The sequence below is a fragment of the Pteropus medius genome, unplaced genomic scaffold, assembly GCF_902729225.1.
Source record: "Pteropus medius unplaced genomic scaffold, Ma_sr-lr_union100, whole genome shotgun sequence".
Classification (NCBI taxonomy): Eukaryota; Metazoa; Chordata; class Mammalia; order Chiroptera; family Pteropodidae; genus Pteropus; species Pteropus medius.
Window position 1 is genome coordinate 3,565,062 of NW_024356249.1, and position 21,631 is coordinate 3,586,692.

A 21,631-nucleotide genomic window follows, 5' to 3' on the forward strand; every position below is an offset into this window, starting at 1 on the left:
GCCTCTGCCGCATAGGCCCTGGGTAGGTGATAAAGGAGCTGTCCGTCATTTGGCTTGGAGCAGAGGCCATGAGTCGGCTCTCTCCGAGATGCTCCGTTCTCCCCACTTCCACATCCCGCCTTAATCCCGGCTCTACCCCTTCCCCTACCGAAAATCTTCCAGATACGTGTTGTGTATTTTTCTTCACATTAGAGTTTCTGATTTCGTGAGACCTATCAACTCCATATATTATATTACTCTACAGTTGATAATATTTCTGATCGCAAATGTGGTTTTTGTACATGCGTGATCTTCATTTCTAATAGTATTCCTCTTATGTCATAGTCTTTAATTGGTATAGATCTTATCTTCCGAAGTAATTTATAACTCCTTTGGAGATATGACTGCTTTTGAATGTCTCTAACCCATAGCATTTACATATGTATATATCTTCTAGGCTATATGCTTCAGGATGTATAGTCCTAGATACTTTCATATACAGAAATACACATAGAAGGTCATAGTTAGAAATATGCAGCTTCATTGATAGAAGATACATTCATAACAGGCAATAGAGTATAGAGATTAGAGCATAGGATCTGAAGCCAAACTCCGTTGGTTCAAATCCTTGCTCCATTCTTTTGCATTATAAGTTTGGGGCAATTTATTTAATCTTTTTATATCTCACTTTTCTCATGAGGAAGAGGGTAGAACGAAGGAATTTACTCAGGGTTCTGGCTTGGATGGCTGGGAGTGGTGGTGGCATTTGCTAGGAGGAGTATTTGCGGGGAAAGGAAGATGGTGAGTGCACTTTGTCATATTGTTAGAGGTGCCTGTGGAAGATGGAGACCATACTTGATGGTGCAACAGAACTATCCAACAGAACTACAGATTAGATTCAGTAGACCAGTGGTTAGCCTAAGGATCTACATTTCTTTAAAAATGCCCCAGGTGGTTCTAATGTAGCCAGTTCACAGTGTGTAGAGAGATATAACAAACAGAATAGGAAATAGAGATTTAAAAATGTCTGCGTATGTACACTTGAAGCAGAGATTATGAATGAGGTCACACAGAGACAGTGAACAAGAGAGCAGAGAAAGGGACTAGTGATCCAGACTCTTACAATTGTTCCAACAGTGATTTTTCTTTGCATTGCCAAAACAAGGGAACCGAGTGGTTGACCTGGAATGGGGGATTGCGATACAAGTGTTAACCACCCATGGTACCTGTAGTTTCTTTATCTTCTGCCTTCCATTCTTCGTGCTGCCCCAGAATCATCTTTCAAAAACACTGACCTGATGATGCTATTGCTCTATTCCCAAACTTTAAGTAATTCCTCCCTTTCTGTAATCCAGTCTCAACTTACATTTCCAGATCCAGCTGCCTTTACCTCCACCGATTCCATGTGCCAGCCACTGTGGGTCTAGCCTTCCCTGGATACATCGTATATCCTGCGCCTCTGTACTCCCCTTTCTGCCTGAAAAGTCCTGCCTTAGCTCTGCTTCTCTGCCTGACCCGCTCATACTTAGTTTTACAGAATTCATTCATACACGATTACTCGAATTTCAGTAGCATTTCTACACATATCACTTTATTCTGATAATCAGCATGAAATGTTGAATTGCAATGAGGATAGTAGAAAGATTTAGGTAGAAACTTTATTGTGTTTTAATGTAAACCCACTTCAGCCTTCATGGTCAAATTTATATTTCTAGTTCCAGGACATTTATTCTTTACTGTTCAATAATTAGTTGTTAATTAGTGTATCTCCACTGTTAGATTTTTAAGCCCCAGGAAGCAGAGACTAAGATCATCACATTTGAAGCTTCCATAGGTTAGTGCCTCACACGTGGTAGATTTTTACTATATGTTAGACTGAACTAAAAATTCTCAAACATAAACTTAAAAAAAACCACAAGCCATAAACTCAATAACTTCATGTGCCTAAAATCAAATAATTAATATCCACCTGAATTTTAGTAAAGGAAGCAGAAAAGTCCCATTCTCTAATCCAAGATAATTTGTAGTCACAAATTGATTTAGTTTAAGGTTTTGCTCAATATTTACTCAGGTAAACAGTAGGCCTTGGAGGTTGCTTTCATTATTACAAAAAGTAAACCATTGAGATCCATTTAAAATGACTTGCAGATTTTGCTTTAAGAAAGTTTAAAAAAACAAACAAACAAACAAAAAAAACAGTTCAGCTTACCAATTTAGGTTCTGAGAAGGTACCAAGCCCGATGATAGGAATGCTGTTTCCATCACTTAGAGGTATGCGATGGTCTGCAGCACTGAGGTACATCTTGGAGAGAGCCTGGGGTTTCAGATACCCAGGAGTGATTCTGAACACCATGGAAAGAATCTTTTTGAAGACTACGTCCTAGGGCCTGTTTAATCAAAGAAAGGGCCAGAGGGAGGAGCAGTGGGAGGGAAGAGAGATTGACAGATCTGTTTCTCAACTTGTTTTCTTCCAGATTTTTTGGAAATCCTAACTCAGATTGTCCTTTGAACTTTATCAGAGACATAAGTAACTCATCGAGAGTTTGTGTCTGCTATAAAGAAAAGCTTGGAAAAAAACCCAAAAGGACCTGTTAATCTAGCTGGCTTCTATCTGTTAGAATGCTTTTGCTGTCAAGTAACAGGACTATTTCATATTCTCTTAAACTAAAAAGGAAATTTATTGCTTTATATTCCTGAAAACTTCAACATCATGGCTAGCTTGAGGTGAGACTGGAGGGGTGTCCCAGACTTCCTGAAAACTGATGCAGAGAACTAGGAAGGGGTCTGGGATTTTTATCACCTACTTAAGTTTGGGAAAACTGGACTAGAGGAACAAATGATACATCCAGGAACCAGCTTCTCACTCTCCAGTTCTTTGCCTCCTCACTCTCTCAGCAGACTCTCCCCTTATCACTGAAAGATGGTAACCAGCCCTTGGGGTGACATGGTTCTGGGTTCGAACTTAATAAAAAAGACAGTTTACTCTTCTCGTTGTAGCCACCAGCCCCGGAAAGACACACGGACCACCAGAACTCAGTGAGTTATAGGAAACACGCTCTTTTTTCAGCCAGCTGGGTCTGCCAGAGGTACGCAGACCCCAAATTAAGCAGCCCCGAAATGTAGAGGTACAAGGTTTTTAAGCCCTAAATCCCATTCCTCATTCTGTCTTAAACACAAAGGTCTGCTTTTCTCCTATTCACTACCTGTCAACCCACAGGTCGGTTGTGCAAGCGGGGATACAGAAGCAGAAAGCTTGTTGTTAGAATGTTATGTTCCCATGGGTGATAGCCTGTGTTCCCATGGGCAATAGCCTATGTTCCCATGGGAGATAGCCAAGCAGTAATTTTCCAGCCAGTACATTCTCATAGCTCACACAGTGATCCAGGAATGGTCTTTTTGAACTCAGTTGCCTTTCTTGGTTCAATGATATATATCACTAAATCAGTCACAGTGGTCAAAAGAAATAAAAGACTGACTGCTTTAAGATAATTAGAAGCCATTTCTGAATTTGGAGTTGGGGTTAATCCCACTCAGGAAGATTCTGGAGATGGTTAAGAAAAAGGCAAGAAGTAGCAGTTCGGGAAATGACTAATAAAAATGACCGTAAAAATTTCTTGAGTATATCCTATGACAGTTACTTCCCATGGCCACGTTTAGTCAATCATTTGGTAATGCTGCCAGTCAAGGGCTACTAGGAACATACCTGTAAACAAATGAAGTTAGTTTTATAAGCTTCCTGCAGCAAGAAGACTTGTACTCTGTGGGGAAGCACAGGGTGCCTTAGTGAGAGGGAGAGAGAGAAAGAGCTCATTGTAGAAAATGGGCTGTGTTAGGTGAATCTGGGGGACAGTTTGAGGATGCAGGCATTGGTGTGTGCGTGCATTGGTGTGTGCGTGCATGTGTGTGTGTATTCATAAAGCAGAGGCAATATAGTGGTTGGGTATTTTAATAATTTTTATCTTGGAAGCAGAAGGGACAGAGTGTGGCTAGAGACACCACTGGAGAAAAAGCAGAAGTCACTCATATTAGATGAAGATGGGAATTTTTGTGGTTGCATGGTATTTCTACTCAGGCATAATTATGATGTGGACTTAGTTTTTTCTTATCTGGATCATGAAGAGTCCTCATTTGATACTGATAATCTGTGAAATTGCTTATGTTTAGCAGGAGAACACTATGGATGGCCTAGTGGTAAAAACTAGGCCAGCTACCACTTGATAGGCATAGGGCTGCTTTTTTTCCCCCTTTCTTTCTAAATCCCCACTTTTGGCCAAAGACAAAGTCAGGCTATGGGATATTAATCTTTGATAAGATCTTTCTCATTGTCAGTATTTTGGTTAGATTATCTGGGGTATGTTGCATCTAAGTTAAACAAGTCCCTTCTGATCCTTCTCATAGAATGAATTGTTGAATCATTTGATGCGAAAGTGGTTATATAGTAGCATTTAAGAATCAAGATAGGATGCAGTGATCAACTGCAATTCAGACAATTACTAGAAAAAATATTATTAGTTTTGTAAATGATTATTCATTTTGGGGCCTAGATGACTAAACCCAGGTCTCAACAACGTGCTTAAAAATCCAGCTGGGTTTTGATATTTATATATTTGCAACAAGGTATGTTTGTTCTGGAATAAACTCCCTCTTGGTTATTCAAGAAGAAATTATGAGCAATGTGCTTGTCCATGAATACCTTGGCTGGTAAATTTAAACTGGTGTGGTGGGCCTCTAGTAGTAGTATCCACGTAGAAAATTATATTTTAGGGGTGCATAGATTCCATGGAGAATATGAATATTGCTTATCTCAATTGGATCTCAACAGTGAACCAGTCATCGGGCCCCACAGGCAGATGTGTCTTCCGAGGGAAGTTAAACATTTTCTGCAGTGATTCTGAAGAGAACAGACGGAACACTGCAGTGTCAGGGGTTCGTGCTCCTCAGTACACTGGGCTTAGTTGGCAGATTTAGTGATCTCACAAGGAGCATTTTGCTGATGTGGAGGCACAGTCCAATTTTCACAAGGTTGGGATTCATAATATGAGAGAAATTTCAGTACCCAGAAGACATCTGTACAGGGAATCTATCATGAAAGTGTTTTTAAAAACACTTGCTAATTTTTTCAGCAGAATCAAACGGGTGGTATCCACCAGTCGGATTTACAGCAATGACTACAATCTGAGAAATCTGAGAAAAATACATAAGAATGTTTTGTCTTTCCTTAATGTCACAAAAAGACCCTCAGGGGTTCAGAGGAAGAAAATGAAGGTGTGAGAGAGCATACTGAGAACACTTTATTCAGTCACTGGGAGCTTCAGCCTATGCTATTAGGCAAGATTAGTAGTAAAACAAACCCAAAGAAAAAGGCTGTCGAGTCGAAAATTAATCTTGTTCCAGCGATCTAAGCAAACTACATAATCGTTAGCTTCAACTGAGGGCTTGAGTCAATTTATTTTGCGAGATTATCTGCTTCTGAGAGATTTCAAAGAACTCTCAGCTTGAAGTCTGTCATTGAAATGGAAGTCTGATGATTTAGAGAAAACAATGTCTGTCTTTTTTATTGAATATATGAATCCAAAGATCACTACCTTAGAGTTTTTCTCCTGTGTTAATTATTAGTAGTACCTGACAAGGTGATAATCATGGAAGCTCTAGGCGAATCTTTTGCTTTCTCTTCCGGAAGACCTAACCTCCAGATTTCAGGTCATTCAGAGATTGCGGTTACTTTGGAAAGGCCACCCGGACCTGTATATTGAAAAGATTCCCAGTATCTGTCATATCAGTTTGCAGTGAGGAAGGACTGGGACCAGAGGAAAGTTTCTAAATGCACGGGGTGGTCCGTTATTGACTTGTAAAGAGAAAGCCGATGTCACTTAGGTTAATGGGGGTATCTTGAGACGTGGAAATTCTAATCTCTCAGAACTTGGATGATCTTTAGTTTTAGAATTTCTATGTTTTCTATACATTTTTCTGAAGATTAAGGATAAGGACAATACATTTTTTGAGTAAAAGGCAAAACTTCTCAAAGCTCTTTAATACTAGTCTGGCAAGAAAAAGTCTTAATCTACCCTAAAAATAAGCAAATAATGATCAAAACATAATAAAAAATACTGTTTGAACCAATATTTTTTATTTCATGCCTATGGCAGGCCAGCCCAGATACCTGTTATCTGAAGTAAATTTACTTCTGGAAAAGGCTTATATGCCAAGAAGGAATTTGAATCTGTGGTAGCATAACTTGCCTGACAATATCTAGTTTTTGTTTTTAATTGTGAACTATTAATGAATACAATTAAATTAGGGTTATCGGTGAATAACTACGTTTGATTAAGTGTTTGATTATTGAAAGTATTCACAGAACTCAATTTATACTCGTTACAGGCAACAAGTATCATATAGCAATAGCAGTAGAAGGCCTGTATTGGTAGGGGTCTGGAGATCTCGGGGGCAGGCTTCCTTACCCTCCCGTCCCTCCGTTGCTCAGGATATACTTTGTCTTCAGATTTTGAACCACCAGTGCCTAAGCACCTCAGTACCAGGAAGCCCAAACCTGTTGAGAGTGAGCTGGTCGCCCAGGCATATTCCAGTCTGAACGCTCAATACCCCCCAAACCAGGTGCAAGTCATAAATCCAATTACTAATACTAAACATTGCTGACAGGCTATACATCTGCTCTGAAATAGCTCACCGGCCCGAGGTTATGGAATATCATTTACCTTTACTTACTAGGTCCATGGTGTTGCTGAGGGTCAGTTGTGCCCCATGCAGTTCTGGAGATAAGGATTTGGTCAATTCAAACAGCTGTGGTTAACCTATACTAAAAGGGAATATTCAGTGTCCTCACACAGGTTAAATAATCAAGGGATTTTTCTTGTTCAGATAGGGAAGGGGAGTTGTTGGTTTCAAACTGTCACAACTACGGATGCTGATATGTGAAAGAGAACCGATGATGGAAATAACCTGTCTCTAGGGCATTTAATTTATCTCGTAAAATATAATTATTTTCAAGTGACAAGAATATTTAAGTCTAAGATGCTGGGAAAATCATCTTTAAATACACAGTTATTTTACCAGTCCTTCATTTAAATATGGGTATGTTTCTTTTAGCTTGAAAAGCACATAATTATTGATGTGTATTTATATGAATATATTTTACTTATACATAATTTACCCAGGAAGATGAACTTTCATTTTCATTTATCAAGCTTTTCCCCTCTTTCTTCTTACATTCGGTAAACGAAAAAGTTTGCAGTCATTCCAAATTTATGAAAATTTGTGGAATGCCAAGCAAAGCTGATTATTTTACTTATTTTTAAAATAAATCTTAGTGGTATCTAGTGGTCTTTCCAGTAATTCAGTGATAGTGTGCGAGGCTTTGCGTGGACATGTTTTTCTCAGTATGTGGTTTATAGGGAAAACTACAAATAATGAAACATTATTTTTAAAAGAAACGAAATTTGAAACACAATCACTCTGTTGGTTTCAGGAACCACTCTGCTTTGTCTTTTCAAGCCAAAGGAGGGTAATGGTTGCCATTTGGTACCAATCTTAACATTCTGTGATTTCCTTACACATACATCTTCATGGGAAGTTCCATATGACCAGTTAATAAAGGAAGAAAACCAAAGGACTGGTTTACGGAAGACAGCATGTACCATGGCCAACACCAGACAGAAGCGGATGGCTGCCACACTATGGCCTTACTCCAGAGTAGCCCTAAATATATGAGTGAAGGTAGCACACTGGGTGGTATATATTGTTGTCCATTCTGTGTGAACGAAGAAATGATCTAAAAATCAACACTAATTCATGGGCAGTGTCTAGCTGGTTGTGTATATGGTGAGAGAATGAACCTGTTACTTCCTAGTACCAAACAAGACAACAGCAGATACTCTATTCCCCAAAGGGTCGTATTGATTTAATTGGGGACAGTGCTTATACTAGACTCCTTCTATCAAAGAAGAGATGGTGCTTGTCCTCATTGAAATGGACACTTTGGCACAAATTGTCTTCCTTGCTCACAGCACTTCTGCCAGAATATGCCGATTTATATAATGCTTCATGTATTGCAATTATTTGCCATGTAACAATGTCTCTGACCAAAGATCACATTTATTGACAAAAAAAAAGCAATAGGCTCATGTCCACATAAGTCATGGTTTAGCCATCAACCAGAAGCATGTGATTCAATAAAATTGTGGAATGGTTTCTGAAAGACTCAGCAATGTGCCCAGAAAAATAGTCCTTGTCAAATGGTTTGGTTTGGTTTGTTTGTTTGTTTGTTTTTTGAGATTCTTCCTAGTGTTTTTTCAAATATGAATAATTTAGGCAGTGACCACTTTGTGCACACATGATTTTATGCTTTTAACAATGTATCTATGGAGAGATTCCTACTGGATCAATGCATATGCGATTTTACTAGATACTGGCAATGTCTAGTGGTCTTTGCAGTAATTCAATGACTAGTATAATTTCTGTAATATAATAGAGGCTGAGAAAAAGGTTTGTTGACATTCAGTTTACATGGATGGTCTAGCCTCTGGATAAGGAAGCCGAGAACTTCAGAGTTGGAATAAACTTTGTAAAGATACTGCAGTATTAGTAGAGTAATAGTACTAACCTCCTAGCTGCATCATTTGTTGAAAAGACGATTTCCCTCCATTGAATGGTTTGGCACTCTTGTTGAAAACACATGAATTTATTTTTGAAATATCAGTTCCATTCCACTGATCTTCATGTCTGTTGTTACACTAATACCATCCTGTCTTGATTACTTTGCTTCATAGTAAGTTTTGAAAGTGTGAGTCTTCCTAATTTGTTCTTCTTTTTCAAGATTGTTTAGCTCTTCAGTGTCCCTTGCTACAGTTCTTTCAGTATCATCTGTTGAAAAGGCTTTATTTCATCAATAAATTACCTTTGCTCCTTTCTCAAAGGTCAGTTGCACGTGTTTGTGCAGGTGGTTTTTTGGGCTCTCTCTCATTCTGCTGATCTCTTTGTTCTTTCATTGACACCACACTCTCTCGATTACTTATTTTTTTTTAGGGTTCAGTAGTAAAGATTTAATTTAGTTGCATGTAGATAACTCAGTAGCTAAGCTCTTTAATATCTACAAATCAGATATAATTGCATTTTCATATATCTTGCAAAACCGTAATAAAATACTGGAAATTAAAAATTTACATTATGATGATAAACTCTGCCTGTGCAGTTATTATTACTGGGTAAAAATAAATGAAGCAAAATTTCAGAGATGAAATTACTGAGCCCCAATTACAGTGATTTGTAGAATGGGGTAATTATCTAGAGATGAAACCGATCCGGAACTCTTGTCAGAAAGAGTTCAATTATACAGGGTAAACCCAGGACAGTAAGGACACTGTTTTATCTACTGAGTAGTCCCAGTTTTTAAATAACTATAAGAACATTTGGTCTTATGTTTATCATATCATTGTAACATTAACTTATAAAAACTAAAATAGATAACAGTTGTAGTCAAATAAAAACATCATACCTCGGTATATCATACTATTAAAAAAAAAAACTCCAATTACTTTGTGTTATTCTTCCATTTAATCTTTGTTTTAGTGGTTGAGTGGGAGTATGTTTTCAATTAAAATAAAATTCTGGACCAAAAATAGCTGAAATGGAAAACCAAAATATATGAGCCATCTGTGACTCTGTAAAACTATTTGTCTTTAATGTTGACTGCAGGCTTTACCATAATTTACAATTATTTCTTTTTCTTCACAAATATAGATTCTGTGCCAGGTAGAAAATAAACATTCCCTTTGTAAGTAGCAGAACAAACCTAAACCCTTACAGCAGTTGCAAATGCACAGTTCACCTTAAACTATTAGAAATACCATGCGATTTTAACAACACTGGGAACTTTTATGATATAGACCTTACTAATTAACAAAACGACTTCCATTCTCATGGTACTTTTATAAGAGGGTTTAATAAAAGAAATATACTGAGAAACTTTTTGTGGAAAAAGAATGAGATAATGGCTGCAGCTCTGTAGGGACAAATTTACTATACTGGGATGGTTGCAACTGCTATCTTTCCTCATTACCATATTCTAAAACAAGAAACATGATATTTTGCATTCATAGAGTCTATCATTTGGCGATTTCAGAGTCCTTAACTTAGCTCCATCCAGCACTAGTAATGGGTAACCATCTGTTACTAGTAACCAGCACTGTTAATCCCATTGCGATGATTTCCTCCTCATATAACGGCGTCCCTCACTATCCGTAGCTTCATAGAGGCCCTTTTTATTCTCCTGTGTTGCATATGTATATCCAAGATAAGCCACGGAAAGCAAAAGGGTTATCCGTCCGAAAGCCATTACAGATTTGCAGCTGGAAATAAGGTTTTCCTGCAGACCACTCTGAGCCCTGCGTTTCCAGGTTGTACTCTTCGGGTGGTACCTTTTTAAAGGCTGGAGGCTCAGGTGCTGAGGCCAACTTGACTAATGATGATGTATTATTACCTGGCACAGTGTCACCTCCTCTCCAGGCTGGTGATGCCTTGTCTCCCTCCACCTGTTTCCCACCCCAGCATCCTCTCACTCATATATTTTTGATATGTAGCAATCTCTTCATTTGTGGCATATGTAGTGGTGGAACCAAAAGATTCTTATTCTTGTGACATAATTGGTGAGCATGGACTTTATTAACAATAACTCAGGGAAGAATCAGTTGTCAGAATAAACCTGGATTAACTCTGCCTCTGATTTTTATAACGTACAGTTAGTTTGTAAGGTCAGACAAAATATTTAGATTTAGTATGAATTAGCTGTAATAGGAATTAGTAAAATTATATAGTGTGCAGATTAAGTGGCTACAGTTTTTTCAATTAATAGACTTCATTCTTTAGAGCAGTTTTATGTTTGCAGAAAAATTAGCAGAAAGTTAAAAGAGTTCCCTTGTACCACCTTAAACCTCTCTCCCAGTTTTCCCAGTATATTTGTTACAATTGATGAGCCAGTGTAGATACATTATTATTAACTAAAGTCTACAGTTTACATTATGGTTCACTCTTTGAGTTATATATTCTATGAGTTTTGATAAACGCATGATGACAGTTATTCACCATTACAATATTATACAGACAAATTTCACTGCCTTGTGCTCCAACTGTCCATCCTTCCCTCCATCTTTCCCTTTGAACTCCCGGTACCCAATGATCTTTGATCTTTTTACTGTAGCCATAGTTTTGAAATTTCCAAAATGTCATGTAGTTGGAGTCACACTGAATGTAGGCTGTCAGACTGATTTCTTTCACTTAGCAATATGCATGTCTCTTTGTGGCTTGATAGCTCATTTCTTCTTTTCATTGCATACTGTTCCATTGTATAGATATACCAGTTTGTTTATCTGTTCACTTATTGAAGGACATCTTGGTTACTTTTAAGTTTTGGTAATTATGAATCAGGCTATTATAAATATTCGTGTGCAGGCTTTTATGAGGCTATACGTTTTCAACTCATTTGGTTAAATTCCAAGGAGTGTGATGCTAGATTTTAAGGTAAGAGTATATTTAATTTTGTAAGAAACTGCTGAGCTATCTTCCAAAATGGCTGTATCTTTTTGTGTTCCCACCAGCAGTGAACAAGAGTTCCTATTGCTCTACAGCCTTACTAGCATTTGGTGTTGTCAGTGTTATGCATTTTAGCCATTAGAACATGTATAATGGTTATCACATTGTTTTAGCTTAAATTCCTTAATGATATATGAAGTTGAGCATCTTCTTGTATGTCCATTTGCCATTCTGTATACCTTCTTTGGTGAAGTTTCTGTTCAGTATTTTGCCAATTTTAAAATTGGGTTGTTTTCTTATTGTTGAGTTTAAGAGCTCTTTGTATATTTCAGATAATAGTTCTTAATCAGATATTGTTTTGCAAATATTTTCTCTCAGTCTGTGGCTTGTTTCTTTTTCTTAACAGTGTCTTTCTTGTAGCAAAAGCTTTAAATTTTAATGAAGTCTCACTTATCAGTTTCTTTTCATGGATTGTGCTTTTGGTTTTGTTTGGAAAGACTCATTACCAAACCCAAGGTCACCTAGATTTTCTCCTCTGTTACGATCTAGAAATTTTATTGTTTTGCATTTTACATCTAGATTTGTGATTCATTTTCGAGTTAAGTTTTATGAAAGGTGTGTAGGGTCTCTGATTAGATTATTTTATTTTTATTTGTTTGTATGTATGTGTGTGTGTTTGTTTGCTTGTTTGCCTGTAGCTGTTTAGCTATTCCAGCATCATTTGTTGATAAAAACTATCCCTTCTCTATTTGATTGCCTTTGCTCCTTGGTCAGAGATCAGGTGATTATATTTATGTGGGGCTGTTTCTGGGCTTTCTAGTTTGTTCGATTGACCTTAGGTTACTTAGGCGTTTAATTTCTAGTATGTTGAAATTTTCTGGTTATTTTTCAGGTATTGATTTTTAGTTTAATTACATTGTAGTCACAGAGCATATTGGCCACTTTTTTGATCTTTTGAAATTTTTTTGAGACTTGATCTATTTTGGTGAACATTTCACGTACACACAAAAAGACTGTGTTCGTCAGTGGTTGGATGTTGTATTCTATAAATGTCAATTAGAATTGAATTTTTCAAATATGCTATAGCTTTAACGATTTTTTTTTTCTTGTTCTTTTCCTCTGTCATCACATGGTATGCTGCTCTTGTACCTGTCTCAGTGTCTTTTCTTCCTTAAGGCACTAGTCATATTGGATTAAGGATCCACCCTGTACCAGTATGACCTCATCTCAGCTTAACTAATTAGACTTTCAACGACCATATTACCAAGTAAAGCCACATTCTGAGTAATGGGTTCAGACGCCAGCATATTTTGCTGGGAGAGGGACACAATTCAACCCATAACAGCTAGATATAAACTTAAGCTCAAAATCATTTTTCTGTAGTCATATTACATGTCACGATACATGTATTTATTTGACAAAGGACTTACATGTAGACTATATGAAGGAGTCTTATATATCAGAAATGAGAAAGGCAAATATCCCAACTAAAAATGGACAAAAGACTTGAAGAGGTACTTCACAGAGCAATAATACCCAAATGGCCAATAAATGTATGAAGGTATGCAACATCATTAATCATAGCGGACATAAGAAAACCACCAGGATGCACCAGCCAGAATTAGCATGAGAATTAGTTCTGTCACTTCAGGTGGGCTAGCTGCAATGTTCCTCTACTGCCACATGGTGGCAGTGTTGTAGAAAGGAACAAAATGCAGCTGAAACTTAAGTTCCTACTCTAGTAGTGAAAACACTTAGTTTCAAATTGAGTTTTCCATCCTCCTCCAAGTAATCTCTGGCCTCTACCACCCTCTCTGTGGCAGCGTGGACGTCGTCCTAAGGCGAGTGCCCCATACTAGTCTGAGGCAAATTGCGGCATGGCAGAGTATATCCCTGAGGCCTCAGTTCCTTCTGCAGCCCTTCCCGCCATTGCCGTTCCTTCCTCTTTTTCGTTTCCTACTCCTGTTCCACCTCATCCCCACTCCTTGGACACCGGGTGCTCTTAGGCTGTCAAAGTCAACAGCTGAGCCCTAATCATCCATTACTGGGAGAAGATCACCTGTAGTGAAACTCAAAAGAGAAAAGCATATTATCTATCTCGTGTCGTATAATTGATGTTCCTAGAAGTAAAATCTGGAAAAGGAGTAAATGCTTATCATTTGGGGAATAAAAAATGCTTTATCCTGTTCAAAATAAGACAGCAGGCCCAAATGGAGCCGCTTACACCAGCCCCACATCACCAAGCTGAGACCGAATTACAGCTTCTGCTCTCCCACAAATAGAACCTTAACCAGTCAGTCAGGAATCATGTGATCAGCACTAGTTAGGTCATCTGTCTAATAGACCCCTGCCATATCTAAAGGAAAATAATCTTGCATAACTAACCCGTATAACTTCCTTGTTCTGGCTCCCTTCTGCCTATAAAAGTCTTTTATTTTGTACAGCTCCTCTGAGCTCCTTTCTGTCCACTGGATTGGATGCTGCCTGATACAAATCGATTTTTGCTCAAATACACTCTTAAAAATTTTAATATGCCTAAATTCATCTTTTAACAATCCCTTTTTACTCAGTCATTAATGAGAATGCATTAGATCTATATTGGAAGAGTTGGGAAGTGGGCACAATAAAAAAATGACCAAGCCTCACTAAATGTGTGTGTATCTATATAGAATTATGTGAGCATAAAGAAAAATATAGAAAGGTACACCCCAGGCCGTTATTACTGTTAACTTGGGATAAAATGGGAATTTGGGGAAAAACAATTTAAATAATGTTCACTAAAAAGATTTGAGTTAATAATAGCATGTGTAATATTTTAATCCCATTATTTAAATTATATATTCTGTGTGGATGCATAGCTATGCGTGTCTATATGTATACATATGTGTATATGTATACATGTGTGCATATGTATACATATGTGTACATATACGTATATACACACACGTATGTGTATATATGTATACATATAGACATACATATGTCCGTGTATACATAAATCTAGCCTGTATGTTTTCTGCCTTTTATATTATGCCTAGACCTTGCTCACATTAAAATTATAAAATTATTTCATCTCTGTTTTCTCTGGATAGCTTTGTTTCATTTTACACGTATATCTTTAGTCCATCCAAAGTTTATTCCCATATAAGTTGTAGGGTAGGGGTTTAATAAAATTTTATTTTCAAACAGTTAGCCAGTTGACTGAGAAAGTGTTCTCTAACATTTTTTGGAAAGCTGTAGTGTGTTAGCAGGCTCAGTCTCAGTGGCAGATTAGTGTGAGTATGGATTTAAAGTGTGATCATGTGGCTGCATTGTTGTTCTGTGGGCAGCAGTGGTGGAACAGGGCCAGCGACATGTGGCTGCAGCTGCTCGTACGTGCGGCAGTTCCTGTTGCTGACAGTGGCTCTGCCATCTCTGAATTTGCCAAGATGGAAAGAAGTTTACAGATTTTTTATTAGATTTTTCAAAGAATAATATGCTCTCTAGGCTTTCATAGTCCTCTCTTGGAAATAAGAGACAGAGAGACATGTTTCCTTAGCTTCATGGGGAGGGGCACCCAGGGCCCACCTCAGGGGCTGTTCTCTATCCACAAGCAATCGTATTGGAAACCAAGGCACTTGTGCCCTCCAGCACTTTCCAGCTCACTGTCCACTCACTGTCCTCTCAGAGGCTGGCAGCAGCTCACCTCACCCCTCCTTTGCTTCAGTTCTTTACCTCAGTGCTCAGAGTTCTTACCATTTATTTCTAGATCTCACAGGACTCCTGAGCTTATCCTGTAATACTAGGTTTCCTGGGAGGAGACTGTAGATTCCCCCAGACATCTTCTTTACTCTCTGCTCCACGCACAAGAAAGAATAATGACTGTGAAATATAAAGGCAGCATTTCTGGTTAGGCCATGATAATCAAAAGAAATTCCTCAAAGTTGGAAAATTTCCTTGTTATAATGAAGACAGTTAAAACAGAAAGAATTAAAAGGAAGAACATCAAGGATAGTAGAAGTTTGATCCCATTCCAAACTAGAATCAAGGGATGGAACATGTTAAAATAGAAAGAAAACTCCCAACGGATGGTAGAAAGCCCAGAGTGTTCCAGAACAAAATACTCGCGTCTTCAGAATCCACTAAAACAATGTTCAAAGATGAGATAGGTGAGATTGTATGGTTTGATATAATAAAAAGAAAAACTGCTCAAGAGGAATGAGAAGTTCTCAAAAAAGCTAATTTGATCGCGTAACCACAAATGGTTTCAATGCAGAAGGCAAGGGAGCCATACCTGGAGAACGCAGTGCTCGTTGTGGGAGTGCTGGGCTGAGCTCTTGAACGCACGAGGACAAAGGGAAGAGAGAAGAGGAGTATGAGGGCATCGCGTGCACCTTGAGGAGTTAATTACAGGATGCTAAATCCTAAAGGTCATAAGGCCTGCTGTTATTTTTTTAAAGGTATAGTGGTTTTATCAAAGAATCAAAGATGTTTAGAGGCAGTAAAATGATCAAAAAAGGGATATGCTTGCACGAGTAACTCATGGGGTAATGTTGATGGTGACCTGATAGGTGTTATGGATTGAATTATGTCGCCGCAGATGATGAGATCCTAACCACCGGTACTTGAGAATGTGACCTTATTTAAAAATAGGATCATTCCAGATCTAGTTAGTTAAGGTAAGGTCATACTGCAGTAGTGTGGGCCCTTAATTCAATATGACTGGTGTCCTTAAAAGGAGAGGGAGGAGGGAGGAGGATGCCACATGAAGACACAGACACATAAGAGGAGGATGCCATGTGATGATGAAGGCAGAGATTGCACTGATGTAGCTGTAAGCCAAGGAAAATCCAGGATTGACAGCCACCACTAGAAGCTAAGAACAGGCAAGGAAGGAGTCACAGAAGGAGCATGGCCCTGCCAACACCTTGATTTTAGGCTTCCAGCCTCTAGAACTGTGAGACAATGAATTCTGTTGTTTTAAGCCACCCAGTTTGTGTGGTGCTTTCTTTTTGCAGCCCTAGGAAACCAACAGTTAGGCATCTGTTATGTGTCAGCTCCCTCTCTTGCCTGCCCCTCCCCTTCACATAGTTCTCATCATTCAGTGAGGAAGACCTTTATATGCCAACTGCTGTCCAGTGTCACACATATGCTCTCATCCACACTCCCACTTGAGAAGACCAAGACTTCAAGGATTGTGTTATATATTATATCAGGATATAGCTCTAAGGATGCTTATTATTTTGCACAGCTTTTTCATGTTGGCTTAGACTTTTCCTCTCAGCAATGCAGACAACAGGCTTGCACTGAACTTTTTCTCTAATTCACAGGTTAGCTGGACTGGATCTCCTGGAAAGATTCTTGTTGAGGAGGGAGAACCAAGATGGTCATATCTATCACCAACTTCAATTTCCTTGGCTTCTGTGATATTTGTCTGCTGGCTAAGCCCTGAGGTCAAAGTTAATCTCCAACTCCAGGAAAGCCTGAGAAAGACCAGACTGGAATGCATCTGACTTGCTGCCATTGGATTCCACATCTTCATACTTGAATTGAACATGGCCCATTCTTCCCTTAACCATCAGTCTAGGAAAAGGGTGAGCAGTGAGATTCTGCTTCTTCCTTTGAGAGTTTTGTACCTGAAAAATATGGTCTGGAATTCATCAGATACCTAAAAAATTCTTATAGAGAAACTGAAAGAATTATAGGACATAAAAAGGGAAAATTCAATAGGTCAATATTTGTCGAATAATCAAATTGAAAGCATATAGACGTATGGAGCCATGCCATCTTGAAAAGTGGATTCTATTTTTATAATGTGGGAATCCATCAAGTGCCCAATTCTGGATATAATTTATCTCAATGATTAAGATGAAGGTATAGAAAGCATGTAGAGCAAATCTCTGAATAGATTGGCACATGGAAAGAGAGCAAATAATATAAAAAAAATCAGAAAAATATCTCGTTGGCTCATATGTCTGATTTTGGTTTGGGAAAAACATGCCTTTCAATCATACATATGTCATTTATTTATCGAGAACAGAGAGCAGAGGTTCTGATTTAAGATGGTGACATAGGAGGGTCCTGAAACTCACCTCCTCCCATGAACACACCAAATCTACAGCTAGATACAGAAAAGTTTCAGAAACATTTCCTCTGAAAGGAACCCCAAAACTCACTGAGCAACTCTGTACATCAGGCAAAGAAGAAAAAAACTCACATCAAAATGGATAGGAGAAGCTGAGACACAACCTCTCACACCTGGCACAGTGACCCAAAATCAGGAGGGACCTCAGAACCCTGAGCTTCTCCCTAGGAAGCAAAAGGTTTGAACCCCCACATCTGGCACCTCATCTTTTAAGATCTGCACCTGAGAGATGAGACCCCCAAATGACTGCTTCAAAAGCCAGTGGAGCTTGTGTCCACGAAACCCACAAGGCCATGGTGAACTGAGAAACATCTCTTAAAGGAGTCACTTGAGTCACTTGGCTGGGCCCAGCACAGAGGTGTTCCCTGAAACACTTTCAGTCTTTCTGAGAGAGGCCTATTTGCGTATCTTAAAGCTTTGGAGTGAGGGGCAGGCGTATAATTTAGCACCCATCGGGATCCTGCTGAAATACTCTCCAGGGACAGGGGCCGGTTGGCACTGTCTTCACACTCTCCCTGCGCCTCACTCCAGGTTGCCAGTGTTTCCTGGGAAGGAGTTCGTGGACTCATCTGGCACCTGATTTTTGTGGCTGCTGCACAGGGGCACCTCATGATCACCTGGCTCTGGTGGCAGTGGGGCTTACGTCTGTGGGTACCACGGGACTGTCACAAATGGAGAAAGAGTCCTTAACCAGCTACGCACTGCCATCCCCACCCAGGCACAGTACAGGGACAACTGACTCAGCCCCCTTCCGCAGTCTTTCTATGAAGGAGGCCTGTTAGCTTACCTTCATAGCTGTGGTCTGAGGAGCAGCTTCTAATCACACACATATCTAGGGACTGATGGCAGTCCTCTTCAGAGACCGAGGAGGCCAGCGGGCATCATCTCTGCCCGTCCTCTGCTCCACCCCAAGTCACTGGTGGCTCTGAGCAAGGAGCTTGTATACATGCCTGGCTCACCAGTTTTTGTGGTTGCCACCCAGAGCACACATCCCTTGACCACCTGGCTCTTATATTCTCGGGTTCAATAGAACAGTAGCAAACAAAGTAGCAGTTCTTAATTGGTATTCACACCAAGGCCCAGTGTAGAGGGAGCAGACAGAAATGCCCATCTCCCAGTCTTCCCCTGCAAGAGGTATATTTGCATACTTCAGAAGCTGTTACCTGAAGGTCTGGTTTCCAGTCGGCCTAAATCTAGGTGCTGACTGAGTTCCTCCCTTTTGAGACAGTGGCAGGTTTTGGCACACCCACAACTACTGGGAGCCACTAAGAATAAAATGTGCTGCTTTGACAACGACAAAGGTTTGAGAGACAGACAAGAGCTAAAGTAGAATTGAACGCTAACCCTCCTACATGAGGCCACTCCTTCAAGACTGGGAGAGGTGACTATTTTATGTAATGCATAGAAACCAATATAGAAAGTCAAGGAATATGAAGAAATGGAGGAATATGTTCCAAATGAAAGAACAAGAAAAAAACTTCAGAAAAAAAAAAACCCTAATGAAACAGAAATAAGCGATTTACTTATAAAGAGTTCAAAATAATAATCATAAAGATGCTGACCGAGCTCAGGAGAAGAATAGATGAACAAAGTGAGAATTTCAACAAAGAGAAAATATAAGAAAGTAGCAAATAGAAGTCACAGAGCTGAAAAATACAATAACTGAACTTAAAATCACAAGACAAGGATTTAACAGATGAAGCAGAAGAATGATCAGTGACCTCAAAGATAGGGCAGTAGAACTCTTCCAATCATGGCAGCAGAAAGAAAAAAAATAGAGTATATATAGTTTAAGGGACACTTTATGTATAAATTAACTAAGTTCTCCAAACAAAAGATATAGAGTGGCCAAATGAATTAAAAATACAAGACTAATTTATGTGCTGCTTAAAAGAGACTCACTTCAGAGTATGGACACATACATACTGAAGGTCAAGGAATTATTCCATGACAATGGAAATCAAAAGAAAGCTGTGGTAGCTATACTTATATTAGACAAACTAGACTATGAGAGAAAGACTAATAAGAGACAAAGAAAATCATCGTATAATGATAGGTCAATCCCACAAGAGGATATAACATCTGTGAATATTTATGCACCCAACATAGCACTTAAACCATATAAAGCAAATATTAACAGCCCTAAAGAGAGAAATAGACAGCAATACAATAATGATAGGGGGCTTTAATATCCCACTTCTTTCAATGAATATATCATTAACGCAAAAGTCAGTAAGGAAACATTGGCCTTAAATGACACATTAGATTCGATGGACTTTACAAATATATACAGAACATTCCATCCAAAAGCAACAGAATACACATTCTTCTCAAGCATACACAAAACATTCTCCAGGATAGATCGTATTTTAGTTCACAAAACAAATCTTAATAAATTTGAGATGAGTGAAATCAACATCTTTTCCAACCACAGTGGTATGAAACAAGAAGTTAATTATAAAAAGAAAACTGGAAAGTTCAAAGATATGTGGAGATTAAACATGCTGCTGAACAACTGGGGGGTCAAAGAAGAAATCAGAAGAGAAGTCATTTACCTGGAGACAAATGAAAGTAGAAATACAACATACCAAAGCTTACGGAATGCAATGAAATTAGTTATAAGAGGGAAATTCATGGTAATAAATGCCTTCATTAAGAAACAAAAAAGATCTTGACTAAACAACCTAACTTTACCCCTTAAAGAACTAGAAAAACAAGAACAAAAGCCAAAGTTAGTAGAAAGAAGGAGACAATAGAGGTCAGAGCAGAAATAATTAAAATAGAGATTAAAAGACAATAGAAAAAATCAATGAAACTAAGAGTTGGTTTTTTGAAAAGATAAAATTGACAAACCTTTAACTAGATTCACTAAGACAAAAAGGACTCAAATAAATAAAATCAGATTGAAAAAGGAGAAGTTGCAGCCGATACCATAGTTAATACAAAGGATCATAAGATACTACTATGAACAATTGTATGCCCCCAAAATGGGATAAACCTAGAAGAAATGAATAAATTTCTAGGAACATAAAACCTACCCAGACTGAATCATGAGCAAAGAAACAATCTGAAGACATTACTAGAAAGGAGTTTGAATCAGTAATCAAAAACCTCCCAACAAACAAAATTCTAGGACCAGATGGCTTCACTGGTGAATTCTATCAGACATTTAAAGAAGAATTGGTACCAATCCTTCTCAAACTCTTTGAAAAATTAGAAGAGGAGTGAACTCTTCCAAACTCATTTTACCAGGCCAACATTACCCTGATACCAAAACCAAACAAGGATACAACAAGAAAAGAAAAGAAAATGACAGACCAATATTCCTGATGAATATAGACTCAAAAATCCTCAACAAAATTTTAGCAAACTGAATTAAACAATACATTAAAAAGATCATACACCATGATTCAGTCGAATTTATTCCAGGGACTCAAGGGTAGTTCAGCAGCCACAAATCAATCAATGTGATACATCACATTAACGAAATGAAAGATACAAATCATATGATCATCTTAGATGCAGAAAAAGCATTTGACAAAATTAAACATCCATTTATGATAAATACTCTCAACAAAGAGTATAGAGGGAACGTACCTCGACATCATAAAGCCCATATATGACAAGCCGATGGCTAACATCATACTCAATGGTGAAAAGGTGAAACTTTTCCTCTAAGATTAGGAACAAGACAAGGATTCCCACTCTCACCATTTTTATTCACCATGGTATTGGAAGTCCTAGCCACAGCAACAGGTCCATGGAAAAGAAAGAAAAGGCATCTGAATAAGCAAGGAAGAAGTAAAACTGTTGCTATTTGCAGATGACCTGACATTTTATGTAGAAAACCCTAAAGACTCCTCTAACAAACTGTTAGAAAAAATGAATTCAGTAAAGTTGCAGAATACAAACCCGATATATAAAAATCTTTTGTTTCTATATGCTAATAACAAACTATCAGAAGGAGAAATTAAGAAAAGTTTCATT

The 21,631-nt window shown here is 38.4% G+C and overlaps 1 protein-coding gene and 1 long non-coding RNA gene across 4 annotated transcripts in view; one reads left to right on the plus strand and one right to left on the minus strand.

Moving 5' to 3' along the window:
* The window catches only part of AKR1D1 (aldo-keto reductase family 1 member D1), a 34,097-nt gene extending 31,727 nt beyond the window's left edge, over window positions 1–2,370 (minus strand). Inside the window, exon 1 of one of the 2 annotated variants that reach the window (XM_039860773.1) lies at window positions 2,189–2,370. In XM_039860773.1, the coding sequence (XP_039716707.1) occupies window positions 2,189–2,332 (144 nt within the window). In that variant the 5' untranslated portion in view covers window positions 2,333–2,370. The remainder of the gene's footprint in view (window positions 1–2,188) is intronic. The other variant, XM_039860772.1, reaches the window with a different exon arrangement.
* LOC120601115 (uncharacterized) overlaps window positions 1–19,992 on the plus strand; it is a 77,547-nt gene extending 57,555 nt beyond the window's left edge. For both annotated transcript variants that reach the window (XR_005652361.1, XR_005652360.1), the window contains exon 3: window positions 16,830–19,992. This is a non-coding gene — a long non-coding RNA (uncharacterized LOC120601115). The remainder of the gene's footprint in view (window positions 1–16,829) is intronic.
* Window positions 19,993–21,631: the final 1,639 nt, after the last annotated feature.